The sequence below is a fragment of the Moschus berezovskii genome, chromosome 4, assembly GCF_049115385.1.
Source record: "Moschus berezovskii isolate FMDL1 chromosome 4, NW_MosBer_1.0, whole genome shotgun sequence".
Taxonomy (NCBI): Eukaryota; Metazoa; Chordata; class Mammalia; order Artiodactyla; family Moschidae; genus Moschus; species Moschus berezovskii.
Window position 1 is genome coordinate 40,220,670 of NC_142463.1, and position 24,167 is coordinate 40,244,836.

The 24,167-nt window shown below is 39.4% G+C and overlaps 1 protein-coding gene across 1 annotated transcript in view; it reads left to right on the plus strand.

Annotated features, from left to right (window-relative positions):
- Positions 1-23,031, plus strand: part of UBE2U (ubiquitin conjugating enzyme E2 U) — a 72,609-nt gene extending 49,578 nt beyond the window's left edge. The window contains exons 8-10 of the mRNA XM_055403560.2: positions 4,572-4,653; positions 16,889-16,983; positions 22,742-23,031. Of these exons, the coding sequence (XP_055259535.2) occupies positions 4,572-4,653; positions 16,889-16,983; positions 22,742-22,917 (353 nt within the window). The 3' untranslated portion in view covers positions 22,918-23,031. The remainder of the gene's footprint in view (positions 1-4,571; positions 4,654-16,888; positions 16,984-22,741) is intronic.
- The last annotated feature ends 1,136 nt before the right edge of the window (positions 23,032-24,167 follow it).

Genomic DNA, 24,167 nt, shown 5'->3' on the forward strand with positions numbered 1-24,167 from the left:
GGCTTCCCTGTCCTTCACTATCTCCTGAAGTTTGCTCAAATTCATGTCATTGAGTCGGTGATTCCATTCAACCATCTCATCCTCTGTCACCCCCTTCTCTTCCTGACTTCAGTCTTTCCCAGCATCAGGGTCTTTTCTGATGAGTCGGCTTTTCACATCAGGTAGCTAAAGTATTGGAGCTTCAGCTTTAGCAACAGTTCTTCCAATGAATGTTCAGGACGGATTTCCTTTAGGGTTGACTGGTTTGATTTCCTGCAGTCCAAGGGACTCTCAAGCGTCTTCTCCAACACCACAGTTCAAAAGCATCAGTTCTTTGGCACTTAGCTTTCTTTATAGTCCAATTCTCACATCCACACATGACTACTTGACTAGACAGACCCTTGTCAGCAAAGTAATGTCTGTGCTTTTTAATATGCTGTCTAGGTCGGTCATAGCTTTCCTTCTAGGAGTAAGCATTTCATGGCTGCAGTCACCATCTCCAGTGATTTTGGAGCCCAAGAAAATAGTCTGTCACTGTTTCCATTGTTTCCCCATTTATTTGCCATGAAGTGATGGGACCAGATGCCATAATCTTATTTTTTTTAATGTTGAATTTTAAGCCAGTGTTTTCACTCTCCTCTTTCACTTTCATCAAGAGGCTCTTTAGTTCCTCTTCGCTTTCTGCTATAAGGGTGGTGTCATCTGCATATCTGAGGTTATTGATATCTCCCCGGTGATCTTGATTCCAGCTTGTGCTTCATCCAGCCCAGCGTTTCTCATGATGTACTCTGCATATAAGTTAAATAAGCAGAATGACAATATACAGCCTTGACGTACTCTTTTCCCAATTTGGAATCAGTCTGCTGGTCCATGTCCAGTTCTAACTGTTGCTTCTTGACCTGCATACCAGTTTCACAGTAAGCAGGTCAAGTGGTCTGGTATTCCCATCTCTTTCAGAATTTTCCAGTTTTTTTGTGATCCACACAGTCAAAGGCTTTGGAGTAGTCAATGAAGTAGAAGTAGAAGTAAATGTTTTTTCTGGAATTCTCTTGCTTTTTCTATAACCTAGTAGATTTTGGCAATTTGAGCTCTGGTCCCTCTGCCTTTTCTAAATCCAGCTTGTACATCTGGAAGTTCTTGGTTCATGTACCATTGAAGCCTAGCTTGGAGGATTTTGAGCATGACCTTGCTAGCATGTGAAATGAGTGCAATTGTGCGGTAGTTTGAGCATTCTTTGGCATTGCCTTTCTTTGGGATTGGAATGAAAATTGATCTTTTCCAGTCCTGTGGCCATTGCTGAGTTTTCCAAATATGCTGGCATAATGAATGCAGCACTTTAACAGCATCATCGTTTAAGATTTGAATTAGCTCAGCTGGAATTCCATCACCTCTACTAGCTTTGTTCATAGCGATGCCTCTTAACCCCCATTGACTTCATAATTCAGGATGTCTGGCTCTAGGTGAATAATCACACCATCATGGTTATCCACATCATTAAGATCTTTTTTGTATAGTTCTTTTGTTTTTTCTTGTTACCTCTTTTTAATATCTTCTGCTTCTGTTCTCTTAATATCTACTGCTTCACTGCTAAGGTCCAGGTTCAATCCCTGGTCGGGGAACTGAGATGCCACAAGCTGCTAGTGTGGCAAAAAAATTTTTTTTGTGTTTCAAGTCTTTGTGTGGATCACAACAAACTGTGAAAAATTCTTAAAGAGATGGGAATACCAGGTCACCTCACCTGCCTCCTGCGAAACCTGTATGCAGGTCAAGAAGCAACAGTTAGAACCAGACATGGAACAATAGACTGGTTCCAAATTAGGAAAGGAGTACATCAAAGCTCTATATTGTCACCCTGTTTATTTAACCTATATGCAGAGTACATCATTCAAATAGTAATGAATGAGTAATGAATAGTACATTTGAGAAGACATTTCTCAACTTTTCTGTGTCTATTTGTGAAGTGGGTATTTTAATGGTAAGACTGCATATCTACAAGTACCCCCATACATGGTAAGAATTCTATTAATGTTAATTATTATAATCATCTAAAAGTAATAATGAATCCTGCTAAGGACTCTGGGGAGTGCAGGTTTGCTTCCTTGAAGGAAGGAAGGAATATATTCCAAATAACAATAAAAAGAGTATCAATAAAGTCTATAAGAATATGTGTGTATGTGTGTTTGAATTAAATACATTAAAGTATAGATAGGAATATAGCTGGTGAAAATCATGTAACATTAATAGAAGAAAAGGAGAATGACTAAGTTCAAATGTTTTTTGTGTCACTGACAAATTTCATCAAGCTGGAAGGCGTTAATTAATCACTGTTAAGAAGGAAGCTCCAGATAAGGACAAGACTGGTAGGAAGCATCAGGTTGGTTAAATAGTTCAGGGCTGTAAACCCAGGACAATTAGAAGAAAGAGAGAGAAAAAGAGGTGAGGAATAGGGGAGAAGGGAAGGGGAGGAGAGGAAGGAGAGGTGGAAAACTGGGGGGCAGGACAAGGGAGATAAGGAAGGATATATATGAGTGTGTGTCAATGATCTGGCTTAATAGTATTTCATGTAAAAACTACCAGAGCTTAAGCTTAGTAGGTTTTCAATAACTGTATGTGAAACTGATTGAAGGCATAAGGCTTATAATTAACCACAGACATATGAGCCAGTGGTGTAATGTGATTTCCAGAATGCCAAGGCAGATCTGAACTAAATTGATCTGTCTGTTTTGAGGGAGTCAGCAATCCCACCTGCATCTTGCTATGGTATGAAGTCAATATTCTGAGCCAGTTCTGGATAAAATTTCTAATAGGAATATCAACAAAGTTCACTGCCGGGCTGAGAATGCTTAGGTCTCTAGAAAATCATGACCTAAGAAAAAGTTGAAGGAACTGAGATTTCCCTGAGAGCTATCTTCAAATATTAGAGGGATCCTGCCCATGGAGGAGGGATAAATTTACTCAGTATTGCTGAGGGGGTCAGAAGGATGAACAGAGGAAACTCAGATTAAGCCCTCAGATTAAGGAAGGACCATGTGACCTAAATAACTGTCAATGGAATGGGCAGTCTCAAAATACAGAGGAGAATTTTCTGTCATTGGCAATGGATCTATTTAGAGTCTGGATGATCATTTGTTGCAGATTCTTGCTTTGTGGAAAATCATGATCTGTAATGTCACATTGGACTCCAAGGTTTTATTTTTTTCACTTGAAGTGCTGAATTAGAATTTTATTAAACAATGATGTCAGTTTCTATATGAGCTATTTTAACACTGTCTTCATTTCTGTAAGTGATATATAAACAATCGTCAGTATAATGATAAGTTCAGTCAGTTTAGTTCAGTCGCTCAGTCATGTCCAATTCTTTGTGACCCCATGGACTACAGCACGCCAGGCTTCCTTGTCCATCACCAGCTCCTGGAGGTTGCTCAAACTCATGTCCATCGAGTGGGTGATGCCATCCAACCATCTCATCTTCTGTCCTCCTCTTCTGTCTTCAGTCTTTCCCAGCATCAGGGTCTTTTCCAATGAGTCAGTTCTTAGCATCAGGTGGCCAAAGTATTGGAGCTTCAGCTTCAGCATCAGTCCTTCCAAAGAATATTCAGGACTGATTTCTTTTAGGATTGACCGGTCCCTTGTAGTCTAAGGGACTCTCAAGCATCTTCTCCAACACCACAATTCAAAAGCATCAATTCTTTGGTGCTCAGCTTTCTTTATGGTCCAACTCTCCCATTCATACATGACTACTGGAAAAACCATAGCCTTGACTAGATGGACCTTTGTTGGCAAAGTAATGTCTGTGCTATTTAATATGCTGTCTAGGTTGGTCATAGCTTTCTTTCCAAGGAGTAAGTGTCTTTTAGTTTCATGGCTGAAGTCACCATCTCCAGTGATTTTGGAGCCCAAGAAAATAAATTCTATCACTGTTTCCATTGTTTCCCCATCTTTTTGCCATGAAGTGATGGGACTGGATGCCATGATCTTAGTTTTTGAATGTTCAGTTTTCACTCTCCTCTTTCACTTTCGAGAGGCTCTTTAGTTCCTCTTCACTTTCTGCCATGAGGGTGGTATCACCTGTATATCTGAGGTTATTGATATTTCTCCTGGCAATCTTGACTCCAGCTTGTGCTTCATCCAGCCCAGCATTTCTCATGATGTACTCTGCATATAAGTTAAATAAGCAGAATGACAATATACAGCCTTGACGTTCTCCTTTCCCAATTTGGAACCAATCTGCTGTTCCATGTCCAGTTCTAACTGTTGCTTCTTATCCTGCATACAGGTTTCGCAGGAGGCAGGTAAGGTGATCTGGTATTCCCATCTCTTTAAGAATTTTCCACAGTTTGTTGTGATCCACACAGTCTTTGTATAAGAGTTTGTATAAATTACAAAGTTACAATCTGATTATTCAAACAATACCCAATATCACAAAATTTAAGTAAAAAGAATTTGGAAAGTGTCTGGGGATTATAATGTGACTTGAACTATGATAGTATGTGTTATTGCTACATACTAACTTAAGACATGAATTATTTTAAACTTTGAACTGTTGTTAAAGAATGTATGCATAGCTCCTTTTTTAATTGTTCTAATTTCAGTTCTTAAAGATCCAAAATTCATTAAACAGTATTATAATTGGAAGAAAGATGATCTAAGATATACTAAAGAATGGAGTTTAAGGTAAGTAATTTTAAGTGTCTAGAATATTTTCCTATGAACCTGAAATACCTATTATTCACTTTGTACTAACTGAACTATTAGAAGAAACCCATTGAATTTCTTTAAAACCTGAACAAAACTAAGTATAATTTTGTCCTTTCATATAAACCCAGGTGGGAAATATCTTTGCTATCTACTGGCTTCCAAAGATGGAGACGGGACCTGAGCCACTGTGAAGGGATCTCACAGTACTTTTCCTATTAATTTTCTATCCTCGTTGTTGTTCAGTCACCAAGTCATGTCCAACTCTTTGTGACTCCATGGACTGCGGCACACCACACTCCTCTGTCCGCCTCTGTCTCCCAGAGTTTACACAAACTCATGTCCATTGAGTCAGTGATGCCATCCAACCATCTCATCCGCTGCCAGCCGCTTCTCCTTTTGCCTTCAGTCTTTCCCAGCATCAGGATCTTTTCCAATGAGTCAGTTCTTCTCATCAAGTGGCCAAAGTATTGAAATTTCAGCTTCACCATCAGCCCTTCCAATGAATACTCAGTGTTGATTTCCTTTAGAATTGATTGGTTTGATCTCCTTGCAGTCCAAGGGGCTCTGAAGAGTTCTCCAGCATCACAGTTTAAAAACATCAATTCTTTAGTGCTCAGCCTTCTTTATGGTCCAACTGTCACATCTGTATAGATCACCAGTTAGCATTTCATCTTTCTCATAGTTTCAAATACCTTTTCCTCTTTCACAGAAGGATTATTCACACGACTGAGCGACTTAGCAGCAGCAGCAGCATGTAATTAAATACAATGATAAATTATGACAGTATCTTTTGGAATTACTTTTAGACCACATTAAGGAAGGGACCTTAATCTCAGGTTTGGTCTTCTGACTTCTAAAGGCAGGTTTTTTGCTTCGTCATGTTAGAGCACAGATTCCATCTCCGCTCTGTGGTACTGGCTCTGTTGTAGTGGTCATTTATTCTAATGTGTTTATTTCAAAGCATGCAGTGAACATGCTACCACAAAGCTAAGGAAATTACAGTTCCTATTTTTTTTATTTATTTCATTTTTTAGCTCCTTGTTAGCATTGCGACCTCTTTACTAGGTGAAAATACAGGATTAATAAAAATAGTGTGCTTATTATGAATTTGTGTAGAAACCAAGGCTCTTAAAATAGACTTTCCTGTCCTTTAATATCATAATTCAGATCACATTTTTTGGTTGGAGACTTCTTTTCAGTTAATTTCTGCATCAACCTTCCTTCAAGTCAAAATGGAAAAAAGCTTTTGCATTAGATAGATACTTTTCAGAGTAAATTGCAAGCAGTAGAAAAGTTTTTATGGAGCAGAAGTTGAAGTATGAGCATGATTTTTGTTTTTTTTCCTGAAGGCATGTTTCGAGTTTTGCTTAAAGAAACCTACGTAGAATATAAGGTTAATTTTGCTTTGACATGACTTCCTTTTCGATTTCCTTTGACAGAACTACTTTGTTTTATTTGTTTAATTATTGATTCATTATGTAAGCCCAGTCCCACAGAACTCAAAATGTAGAAAGAGTAGGACCATGTCATTTTCAAGTTATCCACCCACTTCGCCCATATGGCTGAAATAATTGTGAGCTGTTGGAGTGCTAGAACATTTTCCAAAATACATTATTTTGAAGTTATAGGTCAGATTATCATGTGCATGGTAACCCTGTCAGAATAAAACTCTCACACCTTGTGCCATCTGGTGGTTGATGAGAATATATTTAGATCAGATGATAACAAAACATTGATTTAAACAATATTTAAAGTGTTTAAAAGATATATTTATATACATAGTTTTATTGCATGCAAAAATGTAAATTATGGTGGAATCAATTTTTTTAAATAATAAAAATCTTGTGTTTATCAAAATACATAGGGTATAATAAAGTGGTCAATTCATGAAATTCAAGTAAAATTTTTGGGAATCTATGCAAGTGAGTAGTTGGTCTATGTGTACATGCAATGTAATACCTTATGCATCTCTCTGTTTTTAATATTTGAAAATGCTTTCCTCACACGGAAATTTCCCCTTTTAAAAAACCAAGAAAATGCAAATTGAGAGTCTTTCATCTACAGAGTTCAGGAAGAAGACTTATCCCTTCTGCCTCATGGCCCTCCCCCTACTGTCTTCCCATCCCCTCATCAATCAAGACTGATTCGTAAGCTACCCTAAATTTTTTTATTTCCCCCTCCCTATTGTTTGGGAACATAAGATCTTTTCACCACTCTGTGCTTTCTGCCTGGGATATCTTTCCCAGCAGGGCCTCAAGTTAGGATTTGGTCTGAGTTAAAAGGTGGGACATGGGGCACTTAAATGCAGGGATGTGGGAGCCAGACTCTTTGCATCTGAATCCTGGCTCTGCCAGTTACCAACTCTGTGACTCGGGCGTGTTATCTGACTGCTTTGTCCCTCAGTTTCCTTATCTATTAAATGGCAGTAATAACTCTACCCACCTCCCAAGGAGATTGTGAGGATTAAATATACTGATACATGCATGTAAAACGCTTCAAACAGTATCTGGTACATGTACGCCCCACTTGAGGTTCACTATTATTCATCTTTTCCTGACTGTGGCCCTAGTTCAATTGTCACATGGAAACTCTTTCTTTCTGGGCAGATGGGGTAGGGGGGGTGGGCTGTAGTGTCAGACAGATCTTGGGCAAATTTTTACCCTCTTTGAGCTTATCTCCTTATCTGTTATATGAGATATTACCTACTTTGCAAAGTGGTTTTGCATGTGATCTCTTGAATGAGATCGTATATATAAAAACCACATAGTGATAGCATATGGACATTCAGTAAATATTAGTTCCCAAGGAGAGGGTCTGACAAAAGCCCATGTTCCCCAACTTTTTAGAGAATAAAAATAGAAACATGTAAAATTGTTGACATTTTCTTAGTCTAGAAACCAAAGATCAACACCTATCAAGGCCACATTTATTTTAATCCCACTCTACCCGTGGCTCTTTTCCCTTCTCTGTCCTGTTATCTCTTCAGCCTGGCAAGGTGCTCCACAGGGATGGCATGAAGACCCAACTCAAGTGTGTTTTGTGGAGCGGTCCCGGCTTCAGGCTCCCGTGTCCCCACGTCCTTTCCTTCTGTAGCACTCTGTTCCTGCCTCTTCTAGTACCTGTGGAAGGGAAACTCGTCTGTTCATGCAGAATGATCGGGGCAGGACCGTTCTTGTAGCTTTGTATTCTCTGCACTTAGCCTGGTACCTGGCAACTAGTAGGCACTTGATTTGTGTAAGTTGAATGATACGTACTTACCCTGTTTCCCCACTTAATAAAAGGATTAAATGTGAAGGCAGTTAATTTTAGGAGAAGTAAAATGTTGGGGCCCATTCTAATGTACTGATTATGGTTATATTTGGGGTATTCTAAGGGTATAGTCAGAAGCAGTGATTGAAAACTGGAAATATAAATGACTGTCATGAATATTTTATGCAAATTCTCAAGTTTTACACATGTTTTTAGTTAGTATTAATAGGAACTCACTGTCATTATAAGCATCTCATAAATATTCATGAACCAATCATTCGGTTTGGTGTTCATTTCTAAGGTCTTTTTTCTTTCCTATTGCCTTGCTGGACTTTTGGCTATTCATGAAAAGGCTTTATATCTACCAAGACATGGGAAAGAATATGAACCTAGAATCTAATCAGTAGTTCATATTTATTTTCTCCAGAGAAAATGAAAGCTACAAATTAGGAAAGCAGTACAAGCTTTTCTTTTGACTATCCTTACTTAAGCACATGTAACATGACTTTTACATCATATTCTATACCTAGTGATTGCTTATCTGGTCATGGAAAGAACTATGGCAGTCATCTAAGCTTTGTCAGCCAGCAAGTTATCTAATTAAAAGCTATCAATTCTGGAGAAGTTTTACATTCAGTGTGACTTCGGGAGAGAATATTGCCCTTGTCCATACTTTGAAGTACAAAGGAAACCAGAACTAACGTGATACACCTACTGTATGCCATGCATTCTCTCTTCGTTTCCTAATGTAACACTGGCCACACTGTGGAGTGGACAGTTACACCTCCAAGCATAAGCACATGCCTGTAAGTGTAACCCACAAGAATATCCATCAGCCACCTTCAAAGCCACAGCACATCAACCTACACTCCAAGTCAGACCTCTTCCCTTGTCATACAGACAGAGACTCATGACAAGGTTCCTAGCTTGCCTTTGCAACTGGATTGTCACTCCTAGGTTTCTGGACAGGAGTGTGGAGGAAATGCAGAGGTAGCTGTATTGCAGTTTGCTAATGAGCAAAAAAATGAGGAACAAAGAGATTAATCAACTTGCCCAAAGTTATTGATAAACACATACTGTTTTTGAAAACTGAAACTTTCTCGTCTTCCTATGAATATGTGCTTATTAAAAGTTTAAAATTTTCAGGTACATGTAAAAATACTACCTACCCAGTATTCTTGCCTGGAGAATCCCATGGATGGAGAAGCCTGGTAGGCTACAGTCCACGGGGTTGCAAAGAGTCGGACACGACTGAACGACTGAACAGAACAGAACAGAACCCAATTACTAATACAAGTCAAGTCTGCTATTGTGGAGAAGTTTTGTGCTTTTGGATCGATTTTAATTCTATTATTAAACAATGTTAGTTCCTCTTTTCTTCTGTATAAAATGGGTTGTGCATGCATACTCAGTCATGTCCGACTCTTTGCGACCCCCTGGACTGTAGTCCACCAGGCTCCTCTATCCATGAAGTTTTCCAAGCAAGAATACTGGAGTGGGTTGCCATTTCCTACTCCAAGGGATCTTTCCGACCTAGGGATCGAACCTGCATCCCTTGCACTACAGGCGGATTCTTTAACCGCTGAGCCATCAGGGAAGCCCTTTAATAAAAACGGATTGTTGTTGCTGTTGTTCAGTTGCTGAATCGTGTCCAACTCCTTGCAACCCGGTGGACTGCAGCACACCAGGCTTCCCAGCTGTTCCACGTCTCCTGGAGTTTGCTCAAACTCATGTCCATTGTCAGTGATGCCATCCAACCGTCTCATCCTCTGTCACTTCCTTCTCATCCTGCTTCAATCTTTCCCAGCATCAGGGTCTTTTCCAATGAGTAGGCTTTTTGCATCAGGTGCCAAGGTACTGGAGTTTCAGCTTCAGTATCAGTCCTTCCAATGAATATTCAGAGTTGATTTCCTTTAGGATTGATTGGTTTGATCTCCTTGCAGTCCGGGAGACTCAAGAGTTTTCTCCAGCACCACAATTCAAACACATCAATTCTTTGGCACTCAGCCTTCTTTCTGGTCCAGCTCTCACATCCATGTACAACTACTGGAAAAGCCATAGGTTTGACTATACGGACCTATGTTGGCAAAATAATGTCTCTGGTTTTTAATATGTCTAGGTTTGCCATAGCTTTCCTTCCAAAGAGGAAGCATATTTTTAACTGGATTGTCATCAAAATACCAATATAAAACTTTCTTATATTTGTAAAATATACTCTTAGTTGTACTGTGTTTTAAATGGAGTTAATATTCATTGTTTCTAAGTTCCTGTAGTATCTGATTTTTTGACTGTGTGTTTTAACTCTCAAAAATATGTGATCATCCTTTAACATAACTATGATTCTAGTTTCTCCAGTTATATAGAAATTATCTATTCTGGGTACGTTAACTTAATGTATGCTTGTGTTATCCTTTCAGGATTATTGAAGTTAAACATTGTTTTTGTAGGTTTACATAATTATATATTTAATGCATTTTTAAGCAGGAATTACTTTTTTTATTCCCCAAAGATTAAACCTTGAGTGCCATCTTGTGGTTAAAGAGAGAAATGGCATTAGAATGAGTATTGCAAATGTCCCTTTTAAAATAAAGACATGGAAAAAATTAGAGGAGAAAAATTCTTTTAAAGAATAAATTTTACTTAGTGTCTGCTTAGATATTTTTAGAGACTGGAAGCTCAGTACTTCAGGAACATTCAAGTAGCTCTCATCTTCCTTATTTCAAGCTTAAATCTAACATCTTGTGATATTCAGCTGTTCCAGATTTCTTTCATTCATTTAACAGGCTTTTCTTGAACACCTATTATGCACTTTTACATATGTCTGCAAAGCCATTCAGAAAATGAGAAATTACCTCCATCTTACAAAGAAGATTTTAACAGGAAAAAAAAAGAAAAAAAAAAAAACGAATTTGCTAAGGTTACACACTCAATGAATGACAGAGCTGAAATTCAAATCCAGGCCTATCTACCAGATGCTGCAAGGCATACCTTATTTGATTAGATTGAGCATCAGCTCAGACACTAAGCACCTTGGCTTTGGATGTGGGTAGAAAGCATGATTCAGGGGAGACTGCTGTGGCAGAAGGGGCTCCCCAGGTGGCACTAATGGTAAAGAACCTGCCTGTCAGGTAAGAGATGTGGGTTCGATCCCTGGGTCAGAAACATGCCCTGGAGGAGGGCGTGGCAACCCACTCCAGTATTCTTGCCTGGAGAATCCCATGGACAGAGGAGCCTGGCAGGCTATAGTCCATGGGATCGCAAAGAGTCAGACATGACTGAAGAGATTTAGCAGGCTCACACGTTGTGGCAGATGAGAAAGTACTGCTACTGTCCTTCGAAGCAACACAGGTATGGCTCCTCTGTTTTGTGGACTTGCCCTTTAAGTCTCAGAAAATAATCATAATGTTTTTCTCTTTCCTCCTCTTAAGTTTTCTCTTTTTCACAATAAACACACCCAGTTCTCTCAGCTATTTTTTTAATGAATATTTTTACTCTTTATTGTTTCTCTCTTATGGATATGATTCATTAATTTTTCTCTCAGAAGGTTGCCCCCAGATTTTACCGTGGATCTTTGGCTGTAGCACAGAATCTGATGGATCTTCCTGTATTATAGACAGTGTGGCTTAAGGGCGCTTCCTCTTCCATCTCTCTTCAGAAAGAGGGGTTTCAATTCAAAAACATACTAGGCTACCCCCCCGCCTCCTGCAAAAAGGGAATCATTTCTTTGGTTCTGCTCCCTCATAGAACACTTCTGAGACAGTGGTCTCTTTTTCTCTCTCTTCCTCTCCCCTTTGCCTACCCCTACAACAACCTACCCCACTCCCCAAGGCTACAGAAATGTGTTGCATGAATTTGCTTATGCCTTGGTCTAAGCAGGGTACGACTGAAGACAGCTGTGGTTCCCTAAAGGCTGATTAGTGTATATTTTACCTGAAGGGAAGGATAAAAAGGAGGCCAAGAAGTTTCTTAGAGCTTGTCACTGGAAGTCAGGTTACTAGATAGAAGGATGTAATAAGTTTTATGACACTTGTTATGTACATAGAGCGACTCCTCAAGAATGTGTAACAGTTTACAGAGCCACCAAAATGATACAAGAATTTAATAAGAACAAGCATTAGGGTTTTTGGTTTTGTTACTTTTAACGTAATAATTATTGCACCTTCCCTTATAGTCATTTTAATTGCATTTTTAATTTTAAAATTGTGACAAGATTTTTTTTATAATTTATGTTTTCAGTTAGATAAAGGCAAATGTTTAAATGAAAGAGGAAATATCAATAGTATATAGTTTTTTGAGGACAAAGATCTACCAGTGGGGGAGAAAAGGTATAAATCAAGTTATACTGTTTTCTAACTAAAGTCATGTTTGCCTTGAGGAAAATAAGATTATAATGATTTTGTTTGTTTTGGAATTCATTCAGGACTTACAGAGCTAGAAATGGTGTGCATTCCTGCTAGTTGAGGTGGCTAGAACTCTTAATTCAAAGGACATTGGATGGAAGCTTCAGAAGGGTCATACATTAGGAATGGGACTATAAAGATAAAAAAGATAGGGCTAAGTCATGTCTGACTCTTGCAGTCCCATGAACTGTAGCCTGCCAGGCTCCTCTGTCCATGGGATTCTTCAGGCAAGAATACTGGAGTGGGTTGCCATTTCCTTCTCCAGGGGAACTTCCTGATCCAGAAATTGAACCCAGATCTCCTGCATTGCAGGCGATGCTTTACCAACTGAGCTTGTCTCTAAGTAAAGGCTATTCTGGACCCCTATGGAAACCTAAACACAAACCTTGAAGTACTAAACTGATTTGTAAGATACCAAACATCATGCCACAGTGAGGGAAAACTATATATAAAGGAAAATAACAAAATTCAGCACCTGGCAACATAAAATTTACATTGTCCATCATCCCATCAAAAATGATCAGTTGTACAAAAAAGCAGGAAAATATAATTCATAGCCAAAAGAAAATCTATCCGTATAAATAGATCCATAACTGATAGAGATAATAGAATTAGTGTGAACTTTAATGCAGCTTTTATACATCCTATAAAATATATTCAAGGATCTGAAGAAAATCATGAATATAATGAAAAGTAATGGAAGATATTCAAAAGACTGATGGAAGATCCAGAGATAAAATAAATACAAAATACTTTAAATACAAACTATATGGAAAGAAGCAAATTAGATACTGAAGAAGAAATAACTGATGAACTTGAAAATGTAGCAATAAACACTCTTGAAAGTAGGCATAGTGAGAAAAAAAGATTGAAAGCCACAATGCACTGCGGGATATTATTAAGTGGTGTAAGATTAATTGGGGTACCCAAAAAAAAACTGACAGAAAAAATATGCAAAGAAATAATTACAGCAGAAAAATTTTCAAATTTGATGAAAGATACAAACTCAGAGACCAAGAAGCTCAACAAATCCCAAGAAGCAGAAGTATAAAGAAACCATTCCAAAACACATAAAAATCAGATTGCTTTTATTCAGTGATAAGAGAAAATCTTAAAAGCAATGGAGGTTAAACACACATACACACTACATATAGAGGAACAAAGGTAAGAACAACCAATAACTTCTTGTTAGAATTCTTGGAAGCCAAAAGATAATGGATGCCAGTTTTAAAGTGTTTAAAAGAAATTGTTAACCTAGAGTTTCATCAGTTCAGTTCAGTTGCTCAAGTCATGTCAGACTCTTAGCAACCCCATGGACTGCAGCACGCCAGGCCTCCCTGTCCATCACCAGCTCCCAGAGTTTACTCAAACTCATGTCCATTGAGTCGGTGATGCCATCTAACCATCTCATCCTCTGTCATTTCCTTCTCCTCCTGCCTTAATCTTTCCCAGCATCAGGTCTTTTCAAATGAGTCAAATCTTTCAGGATTGCTGGGAACCAGCAGAATATAGGAAGAGGCAAAGGATTCTTCCCTGAAGCCTTTGGGGGAAGCATGGTCCTGCCAACACCTTGTTTCTAGACTTTTCGTCTTCAAAACCATGAGAAATTAAATGTCTGTTATCTTAGGTCACCATGTTTGTAGTTCAGTTCAGTCGCTCAGTTGTGTCCGACTCTTTGCAACCCCATGAATCAGAGCGCGCCAGGCCTCCCTGTCCATCACCAACTCCCGGAGTTCACTCAAACTCATGTCCATCGAGTCAGTGATGCCATCCAGCCATCTCATCCTCTGTCATCCCCTTCTCCTCCTGCCCCCAATCACTCCCAGCATCAGAATCTTTTCCAGTGAGTCAACTCTTTGCATGAGGTGGCCAAAGTATTGGAGTTTCAGCTTTAGCATCAGTCCTTCCAGTGGACATCCAGGATTGATCTCCTTTAGAATGGACTGGTTGGATCTCCTTGCAGTCCAAGGGACTCTCAAGAGTCTTCTCCAACACCACAGTTCAAAAGCATCAATTCTTCGGCGATCAGCTTTCTTCACAGTCCAACTCTCACATCCATGCATGACCACGGGAAAAACCATAGCCTTGACTACACAGACCTTTGTTGGCAAAGTAACGTCTCTGCTTTTTAATATGCTGTGTAGGTTGGTCATAACTTTCCTTCCAAGGAGTAAGCGTCTTTTAATTTCATGGCTGCAATCAGCATCCACAGTGATTTTGCATCCCAGAAAAATAAAGTCTGACACTGTTTCCACTGTGTCCCCATCTATTTGCCATGAAGTGATGGGACCAGATGCCATGATCTTCGTTTTCTGAATGTTGAGCTTCAAGCCAACCTTTTCACTCTCCTCTTTCACTTTCATCAAGAGGCTTTTTAGTTCCTCTTCACTTTCTGCCATAAGGGTGGTGTCATCTGCATATCTGAGGTTATTGATATTTCTCCCGGCAATCTTGATTCCAGCTTGTGCTTCTTCCAGCCCAGCGTTCCTCATGATGTACTCTGCATATAAGTTAAATAAGCAGGGTGACAAGATGCAACCTTGACGCATTCCTTTTCCTATTTGGAACCAGTCTGTTGTTCCATGTCCAGTTCTAACTGTTGCTTCCTGACCTGCATACAGGTTTCTTAAGAGACAGGTCAGGTGGTCTGGGATTCCCATCTCTTTCAGAATTTTCCACAGTTTATTGTGACCCACACAAAGGCTTTGGCATAGTCAATAAAGCAGAAAGAGATGTTTTTCAGGAACTCACTTGCTTTTTCCGTGATCCAGCAGATATTGGCAATTTGATCTCTGGTTCCTCTGCCTTTTCTAAATCCAGCTTGAACAATTGGAAGTTCACAGTTCATGTATTGCTGAAGCCTTGCTTGGAGAATTTTGAGCATGACTTTACTAGTGTGTGAGATGAGTGCAGTTATGCGGTAGTTTTAGCATTCGTTGGCATTGCCTTTCTTTGGGATTGAAATGAAGACTGACCTTTTCCAGTCCTGTGGCCACTGCTGAGTTTTCCAAATTTCCTGAGTTGAGTGCAGCACTTTCACAGCATCATCTTTCAGGATTTGAAATAGCTCAGTTGGAATCCTATCACCTCCACTAACTTTGTTCATAGTGATGCTTCCTAAGGCCCACTTGACTTCACATTCCAGGATGTCTGGCTCTAGGTGAGTGATCACACCATCGTGATTACATTGGTCATGAAGATCTTTTTTGTACAGTTGTTCTGTGTATTCTTGCCACCTCTTCTTAATATCTTCTGCTTCTGTTAGGTCCACACCATTTCTGTCCTTCATCGAGCCCATCTTTGCATGGAATGTTCCCTTGGTATCTCTAATTTTCTTGAAGAGATCTCTTGTCTTTCCTATTCTGTTGCTTTCCTCTATTTCTTTGCTTTGATCGCTGAAGAAGGCTTTCTTATCTCTCCTTGCTATTCTTTGGAACTCTGCATTCAGATGCTTATATCTTTCCTTTTCTCCTTTGCTTTTCGCTTCTCTTCTTTTCACAGCTACTTGTAAGGCCTCCTCAGACAGCCATTTTGCTTTTTTGCATTTCTTTTCCATGGGGATGGTCTTGGTCCCTGTCTCCTGTACAATGTCACAAACCTCCGTTCAGAGTTCATCAGGCACTCTATCAATCAGAGCTAGTCCCTTAAATCTATTTCTCACTTCCACTGTATAATCATAAGGGATTTGATTTAGGTCATATCTGAATGGTCTAGTGGTTTTCCCTCCTTTCTTCAATTTCAGCCTGAATTTGGCAATAAGGAGTTCATGATCTGAGCCACAGTCAGCTCCTGGTCTTGTTTTTGCTTACTGTATAGAGCTTCTCCATCTTTGGCTGCAAAGAATATAATCAATCTGATTTCGGTGTTGACCATCTGGTGATGTCCATGTGTAGAGTCTTCTCTTGTGTTGTTGGAAGAGGGTGTTTGCTATGACCAGTGCGTTCTCTTGGCAAAACTCTATTTGCCCTGCTTCATTCCATGCTCCAAGGCCAAATTTGCCTGTTACTCCAGGTGTTTCTTGATGTTTATAGTAAGTAATTTGTTATGGCTGCTAAGAAATTAGCATACCTTGGTATACCAAATGATGTTTTTATTACTCTTAAAATATTACTCTAACACCATATTTGTTTACTTTTCTAGATACTCTTCCACTGGAAAACACATACAGTGTTTCAGTTTACCATTGCATTAGTCAATACTCAGAATGGCACCATAGTCAAAACTCATTGCTCTGCTTCTTAGGTTCATTGGATTTGTTGGCCTTATTTTTTTTCAAAAGTAATGTACACTTCCAAAAATTCATTGAAATTAGACAATTTCTTCTTCTTTTAACTAAGTACAATGTTTTTAATAGGTTTTTTTAACCTAAATTTCAAGAATAGGTCACTCAAACCTAATATGTAGTCTTCCAGAAAACAGAGGGGAAAAAAAACTCACCAACTTATTCAGCACATTGACATCAAAAATTAACAATGATTTTTTAAATATTATTTTCCTAGAAATTGTGTTTGGCCTTTCCATTTATATTCATAAGTGACAGCTTCTTCTTTTTGTTATTCTAGGTATATTGCTGCCATATCTCGGATTGCTAGAGAAAATATAAAGCCTCAGAAAGCCAGTTATCAAAGTGAAAGAAGTTGTATCTGCATACCTCCGAGTAAACTGAGTTCAATCTATTTGTTTTACTTTGTTTTTAGGACTAAGATACTAGTCGCATTAATGCATTTAAATTTTTGTTTAGTTCAAATAAGTTGAAATATGTGAGGTCTAATCTTTTGTTCTCCTTTTGAAGTTGCTTCATTAACTCTTTCTGACTAACAAAATAAATTCAGTAAATTACTTACATAAGAATTGGAGCTTTGAAAAAAAATGGATTAGTTTTACTCTCAAGCTTTTATAACCTTTAATAGGTGAATACACCGTTTGAAAATCTAAGGCTAATTTTCAAAATGTATAAAAGTAGCAAAAATAAGCAAAACACTAAACTGACTCCTAGAACTCATTTTAGATTTAGAGATAACTGCAATATGGCTTAAAAGAAAGGAATAAGTTAGTTGATATGTTTTGGGTATTTTTTTTAAGAATTAATGTTTTTTCAAAGAAATATTTGGAGCAGATTGGGGGCAGGATTTAAGCAAGAAGAGAGAGCTGGTAATTTATCGTGGAGATCAACTACTGTAGAAGGGAAAGCAAAATGTTTGGGGTCAGAGAATTTGGGTGGAGCCAGCAGGCCTGTGTAATTTAGGACAGCCTCTTTAACCTCTGAACTTCAGTTTCTTCATCCTCAGCTAGTGCTGGGTACCTGGAAAATGTTCGATATGTATTTGTTTCCAAAATCCTTCCCTACCTCACAGGATTCTTGTGAGTAAATGGCTCCACATAGGTAAAAATTATTTGTGAACTGGGAAGTCTTATAGACTATTAGTTACTTCTTTTGCTGTTGCCTGTCCTTGAAACACAACCACATCTAATTCGCAGGCACAGGCCGTAATCTTCAATCAGTGATGCTTCAAGGTCCTACTCCCCTATCTCTAACTTTCTGTTCCCAGGTTCCATATCTATCTGGTTAAGTTGATGATTACAATAATTTCTGTTCCTGCTTTGTCAGACTGCTTTCTACAGCTCAAATCTGCTTATGTTTTTAGCATATCTAAAACCTCTTGTTTATCGTTTCCTTCAGGATAAAATTTCTACCCTTTGATATGGCAAAGTCCTTACTACTCTAATATCTGTCTGACTTTCCAGAGATATCATTTATTGAAGTTTTACTTATACCATAAACACCACACTGACTTAGTAGGTCATGGTCGTTTATTCCTGTCTTCATTTCAAAAAAATTTGAGAGGTGCGCTGTTTAATTATACCATCCCTCTGCCCCCGGAAGACCATTGCTTCCTTTTCCTTCCTTTCTAGTACCTAATCCTTTGAGATTCAACTCAGGTTTCTCTAAGAAACTTTCCCTGTGGGTTCTCATAGCATTTCTATCATGCCTTATCATGCTCTGTTAGTTTTCTATTGCTGTGTAACAAATTGCCACACAATGGCTTAAAACAGCACATGTTTTTATTTCAATTTCTGTGTGCTCAGAGACAAGGCACAGTGTAGCAGGGCCCTCTGGTTGGGATCTCATTAGACTGTGATCCAGGTGTCAGTTGGGCTGCATTCTCATCTGGAGGGTCAAATGGGGAATCTGCCTTTTGTAAGCTCACTGAGGTGAATACACAGAATTGTTGACAGAATTCACTCCCTTTTGTCTTTACTACTGAGGATTTTCTTGCTGGCTGTATGCTGGAGGCCTTCCTATGTTTTTAAGGCTGCCTGCAGTGAGAACCCCAGGGACGGGAGAGCCTGGTGAGCTGCCATCTATGGGGTCGCACAGAGTCGGACACAACTGAAGTGACTTTACAGCAGCAGCAGCTCATTGCCATGTGGGCTTTTCTAACACAGCCTTCTGCTTCATCCACCCAGCAAGGAGAGTCTCTAGAACAAGTCCCATAGCAAGGTAGAATCTTACGTAATGTGACATTATCATGGAGATGAGAGTACATTACCTTTGGCATATTTCATTGATTAGAAGTGAGTAGCAAGTCCTACCCACACTCAAAAGGGAGGGAATTACACAAAGGTGTTAACACCAGAATGTGGAGATCATAGCAAGTCATTTTAGAGTCTGTCCACCACACATGCCATGTTATAATGGTCTCTTTACGGCCAGTCTCATGCAATAGAAAGTGAGGGAAGGGGCTGCTGACCTCTCTGCACAGTGACAGGCACGTAGTAGTCACTCGGTGCTTATAAACAAATGAGTGAATGAATGAGAGTGGAGTAGGGTCGTCATGGTTTCAGCAGCCCTGTGATTTTGGAGAAAGGAGGAATAAACCCATGGTGAATGACAAAAAGTAAGAAATGTGACCTGGGAGAGAGAATGTTTTAAAGAATGTCCAGAAACTCATTTAATTTCTAGTGCTGAGCCATGTCCGCTTTGACATTGAGGTCGACTCTCCTTTGTGTCTAATCTTACTGCTGAGAGAAGATACTGTATCTAAGAGGTTGTGCCCAATTAGATTATTGTTCAGAAATTTTCACTCCCTATCTCGTTCTACCACCACGGGCAAAATATACTCCCTTGACCCTTGACTTTGAGCTTTGCCTTACTACTTGCTTTGGTCAATGGTATTTTAGTGGGGTGTGATGTGCTCAGAGTTTGGGAAGGGTTTGTGCAATTTGGTTTGCTCTTTTTCACTTCTGCCATCATCCCAAGAGCATGCCTGGACTAGCCCTCTGGTCACCAAGCTTCCCAGCCATTCCCAACCCAGAGAGGCCAACTCTCAGCTGACCTGTAGATGTGTAACCTAAACAATGCTTGCTGTCATCTGCCACTGGATCTTGTGATTGTTTATAATGTAGCAAGAGTGAGCTTATCCAGGATACCAAAGGGAAATATGACTCAGCTAGGAAAGAAATGAACTCTGTGCTTCCCTTTTGCAGAGAAGGATTAGCATATCATGATTTGCTAATGTGAAAAAAATGTGTCTCAAATTTTGGAGGTGGGAGTAAAACAGAGGCCATAATTCTTGAGGAGCTGTGTGTATCATACATGGTAGTTTTCTCAGACACAGCAATTTCATGCAACTCTTCACACACTCTCACTTTACAGATGTGAGGGCTTCACAGAAACCTCCTTGAGCTCACAATGTCTATCCCGTGTAGAGTGGTTAGGTGTGTGCAGCATCTTGTGCTCCCCTTGCACTCCTGGTGTTTCCACTCATGTCCATGCATCAGACTGACATAAAGCAGTAATGTTCTTCCAGCTATGGCCTTCCATAGTTCTCCAGCTATGGCCTTCCAGACTTCACTGTTCCAGGTCTGTCCATACATGTGTAATCCTGGTTTCATGTCTTAAACCTTCCATTCTTGTATTACTTATAAGAGCTCTGCTTTTCTAACTAAACTGAGGCTGATACAGAAGTGAATGGAAATTAACCATCAGGCAGTAAACCAGAGCCCACCAATCAGAACAAAAGTTAGTCTCTTCACTGACAAAATTATTTTAAGACTAGAAAAAATTTTAAGAAGCAGAGTTTTCAGGATCCAGCCCAAGAAAGGCTTACAAACCATAAGGCAATGAGAATTTGTGCTTCTGTAACTTATTTTAATGCAGTAACAAAGCTATTGGTTCATTCCAACCAGTAAATCCAAGGTTTCTCAGAGGGGTTTATAATGCTTAAGATTTTCTGGAGGAAAAAAAGTTCAAAATAATATTTACTTTTTCTGTGTCATGAGGAAACATTTTTATGTTTGTTTTGCATTAGGCTCTACTAATCTAGCCAGAATTTCTTTTTATGCTTCCTGGGAGTGTGGTTTTAAAAAAAAAAAAAACAGAGTAGGAACTAAGAGGGCAAATAATCAAGGTCATTGACTCCCAATATTCATTCCGCTTTAACAACTGTTGTTGGCCAATCATAGTAATCTCATTTTCCTTGCCAGTGACTAGCTTAGGAGCAGGGTGTGACACAAACCAGCCTGAGAGGAAATATACTAGGAGCTTGCAGGAGTAGTTTTCCTACTTTTAAAAATGAGTCCCTGGAGAAAAGACTCCATTTTTCCTCTGGATATTGCTGTGTCTGTTATGAGTATTAGAATGACCACACCTCTCTTCACTGTGACTCTGAAGATGAAGACAGCACCAGAGATGGCAGAGCAAAGCTGTGGAAAGAATGTTCTAAATGACATCGTTGAGTCACTGTATCATTCAGTCCTGCCCCTCCTCTGATCTTCCTCTTCTATGAGATGAGACACTTCTCTATTGAACAGTATTTCTTGTGACCAAAAGCATATGAACTCAGAACAACTCAAACATGGCTAGAAAGAAGTATAGTTAATCCATCAATGATATGTTCATAAAGAAGATTTTCTCAAGGAAAAGAGAATTTAGTTCTAAATTAATGAAATCTAGATATTAATGTTAAAATATAAAATTAAAACTCAATCATTGGTGACATCAGGCTTCTTATAGAATAATGGCAGCTGTCTAAACTCAAATCCTCTGCAAATCTTTGCGATAACCAAAGAAATCAAAAGAACAGTTCATTCACAATCCTTGCCCATAGCACAACTAGAAGACAATGAATATGACAAGGTTCATTCCATTTGTTACTGGGGAAATAAACACAGAATTATTATGAGACAGAATTTGTCCTGGACCATGTGCTGGGCAATGAATTAGGTGGCAACAGCCACACAAAGAGAGGAGAATACAGTGGGATTGTAGGGGTTCGGTTCAGTTCAGTTCAGTTCAGTCGCTCAGTTGTGTCTGACTCTCCGCGACCCCATGAATCACAGCACGCCAGGCCTCCCTGTCCAGATTGTAGGGGTAGCGGAACATAAATAGCACCAACTTGGAAAGCAAGTTCCCCTCACTGAGTAGAAATATTGAGAAATATACTGTATCTATATTCTTTTAAAATGTAATCAATTTATTTCCCTGTTTATGAGACCGATACAAGAAAGATGAGACTTCTTTGCATGATATATGAGGTGTTCCTAACCTGGCCTCAGCCTAACCAGCCAGCTCCATTCAACTGTCCACACACTGTAACACTGTGATTTGGGATCCAGTGGACCAGCGATTAACTATTATAAGCTGAATGTCCTTGGATAAGTTACTGCAGGCTACTTAGTCTCAATTGTCTCATCCTTAAAGTAAAGATAATAATACTTGTCCATCATAAGCATTGTGTATGCTGCTGCTGCTAAGTCGCTTCCGTTGTGTCCAATCCTGTGCGACCTCTTGGACTGCAGCCCACCAGGCTCCTCCGCCCATGGGATTTTCCAGGCAAGAGTACTGGAGTGGGGTGCCATCACCTTCTCCGAAGCATTGTGTATAAGTTAAATTATATTTTGCAGGTAGGACATGCTTAGCATAGCACCTGGCAGAGCGTAAATACTGAAGCATCAACTCTGATTACCTCCAAACCTGTCAAGTTCTCTCTCTCATACCTGTGTGCTGTGGTCTGTGCTGTGCCCTCCATTTAAAGCAGTCCCGTCTCCCTCCTTTGCCCCCTTTCTTCAGCAAACTTCTTGTCTTTCAAAGCCCACATCTGTTTTCCCTTAGATCCAGTGATCCCATCCTTGTGCATACATCTATGTGAAGCACTCCCGGGTACCTTTCCCTTGTACACCTGCTGGCACTTAGCAGGGGCTCAGTAAATATATGAGCATATGAAGGTCGACCAAAATGAAAAGAATGATTTATGAAAATTTCATTGCAATTGTAAAATTTGGAAACTTTAAAAAGTGTACTGGCATTCACCGAGATGATCTTAGGCATTATGGTACAAATGCAGGGACACTTTCTTTTACTGTTTTTCCTACCATGTCTATTAAATTTCTGTTATTTGTGTTTTTCATTATAGTTCAAACGTCTCCTGATTCACAAACTGAAACAGAAACTGTCACAAAGAAGGACCAAAAACAGGAGTGGTGGAAGAGAAAGCCGGTTGAAGTTATCACAAATGAGTCATGGGAAAACGAAGTAGATGATCTGGTTGCCTGGACCAACTCCCTTGATACTGATGCTTTGGAAGATTAAGCTCCAGGATTTAAAAAATGAACAGCCTTAACCACAGCTCAGCTTCATGGAGCAACACTGGAAGACTCTTACAACTTGGCTTCCTTTTTTTTTTTTTTTTCAAATTTGTCTTATCCTCTCACTGCAAGAACAAATTAGAAATATAAGTGTGAATCAGTGAATATGTTGCTTTGGATTTTTTTGAGCTCTGTTTCATTGTTTGACCCCAAGTTAGCCAAGCAGCAGTATTCATTATGGTTTTCCAATTAGTGGTATTATATCCAGAGTTTTTAGACTACCAGACACACATTTTTGCTGGCAGGAGTTGGATCAGGAAGAGGCTAGTATTGAAGAGGAGCACTCAGGAGCTTCAGAGGCTGGACATTAACCCAAGTAGAGGATCCATAGGCTCAAATGGTAAAGAATTTGCCTGCAGTGTAGGAGACCTAGGTCCAGTTCCTGGGTTGGGAAGATCCTCATCCCAAAGAAGGGAATGGCTACCCACTTCAGTATTCTTGCCTGGGGAAGTCCATGGACAGAGAAGCCTGGTGAGCTACAGAGGAGTCTGTGGGGTTGCAAGGAGCCTAACATGACTGAGTGACTAACACACACACACACACACAAGATCTATACATTTATCTGCATCTGCCTGGTTTAGCATCTTATTTCCTCCATGTTCAAGGGACAGGATGTCATCTGTCCAGTTCACCAGTGTTCCTGTTCTGTTTTCTCCTGGAGGACATGCTCTATTTTCTCTTTGACCTTGACTCCCCATCCCTTATATTCTCATATCTTTATTCTTTCCCTTCTTTTTTTTTTTTTTTTGCTGTTACCCCAACCTGAAAATACACTGAAATCTCTCCTAAACTGCATCTCCACCTCTGACCCTGCATTTTCACCTCCCTCAATACTATATCATTCATATTTTCTCAGATTTATTGATAGCAATCTGTCACAGACTCTCTGTATTTCTTTAGTTCATGTTTGCACACAATGCACAATAAAATCTATCTTATGCTAGGTTAAAATTCACTATGATCACCAAAAACTTCCATATTTCCAGATTCAACAGATGTCTTATTTTACCGGGCCTCTAGGCTATATTGGATATTATTGATCACTTTTCTCTCTGTGTGTTTTTTAATATTTATGTGCTAAGTCACCTTAGTCATGACCAACTCTTTGCAACCCTGTGGACTGTAGCCCACCAGGCTCCTCTGTCCATGGGATTTTCCAGGCAAGAATATTGGAGTGCGTTGCCATATCCTCCT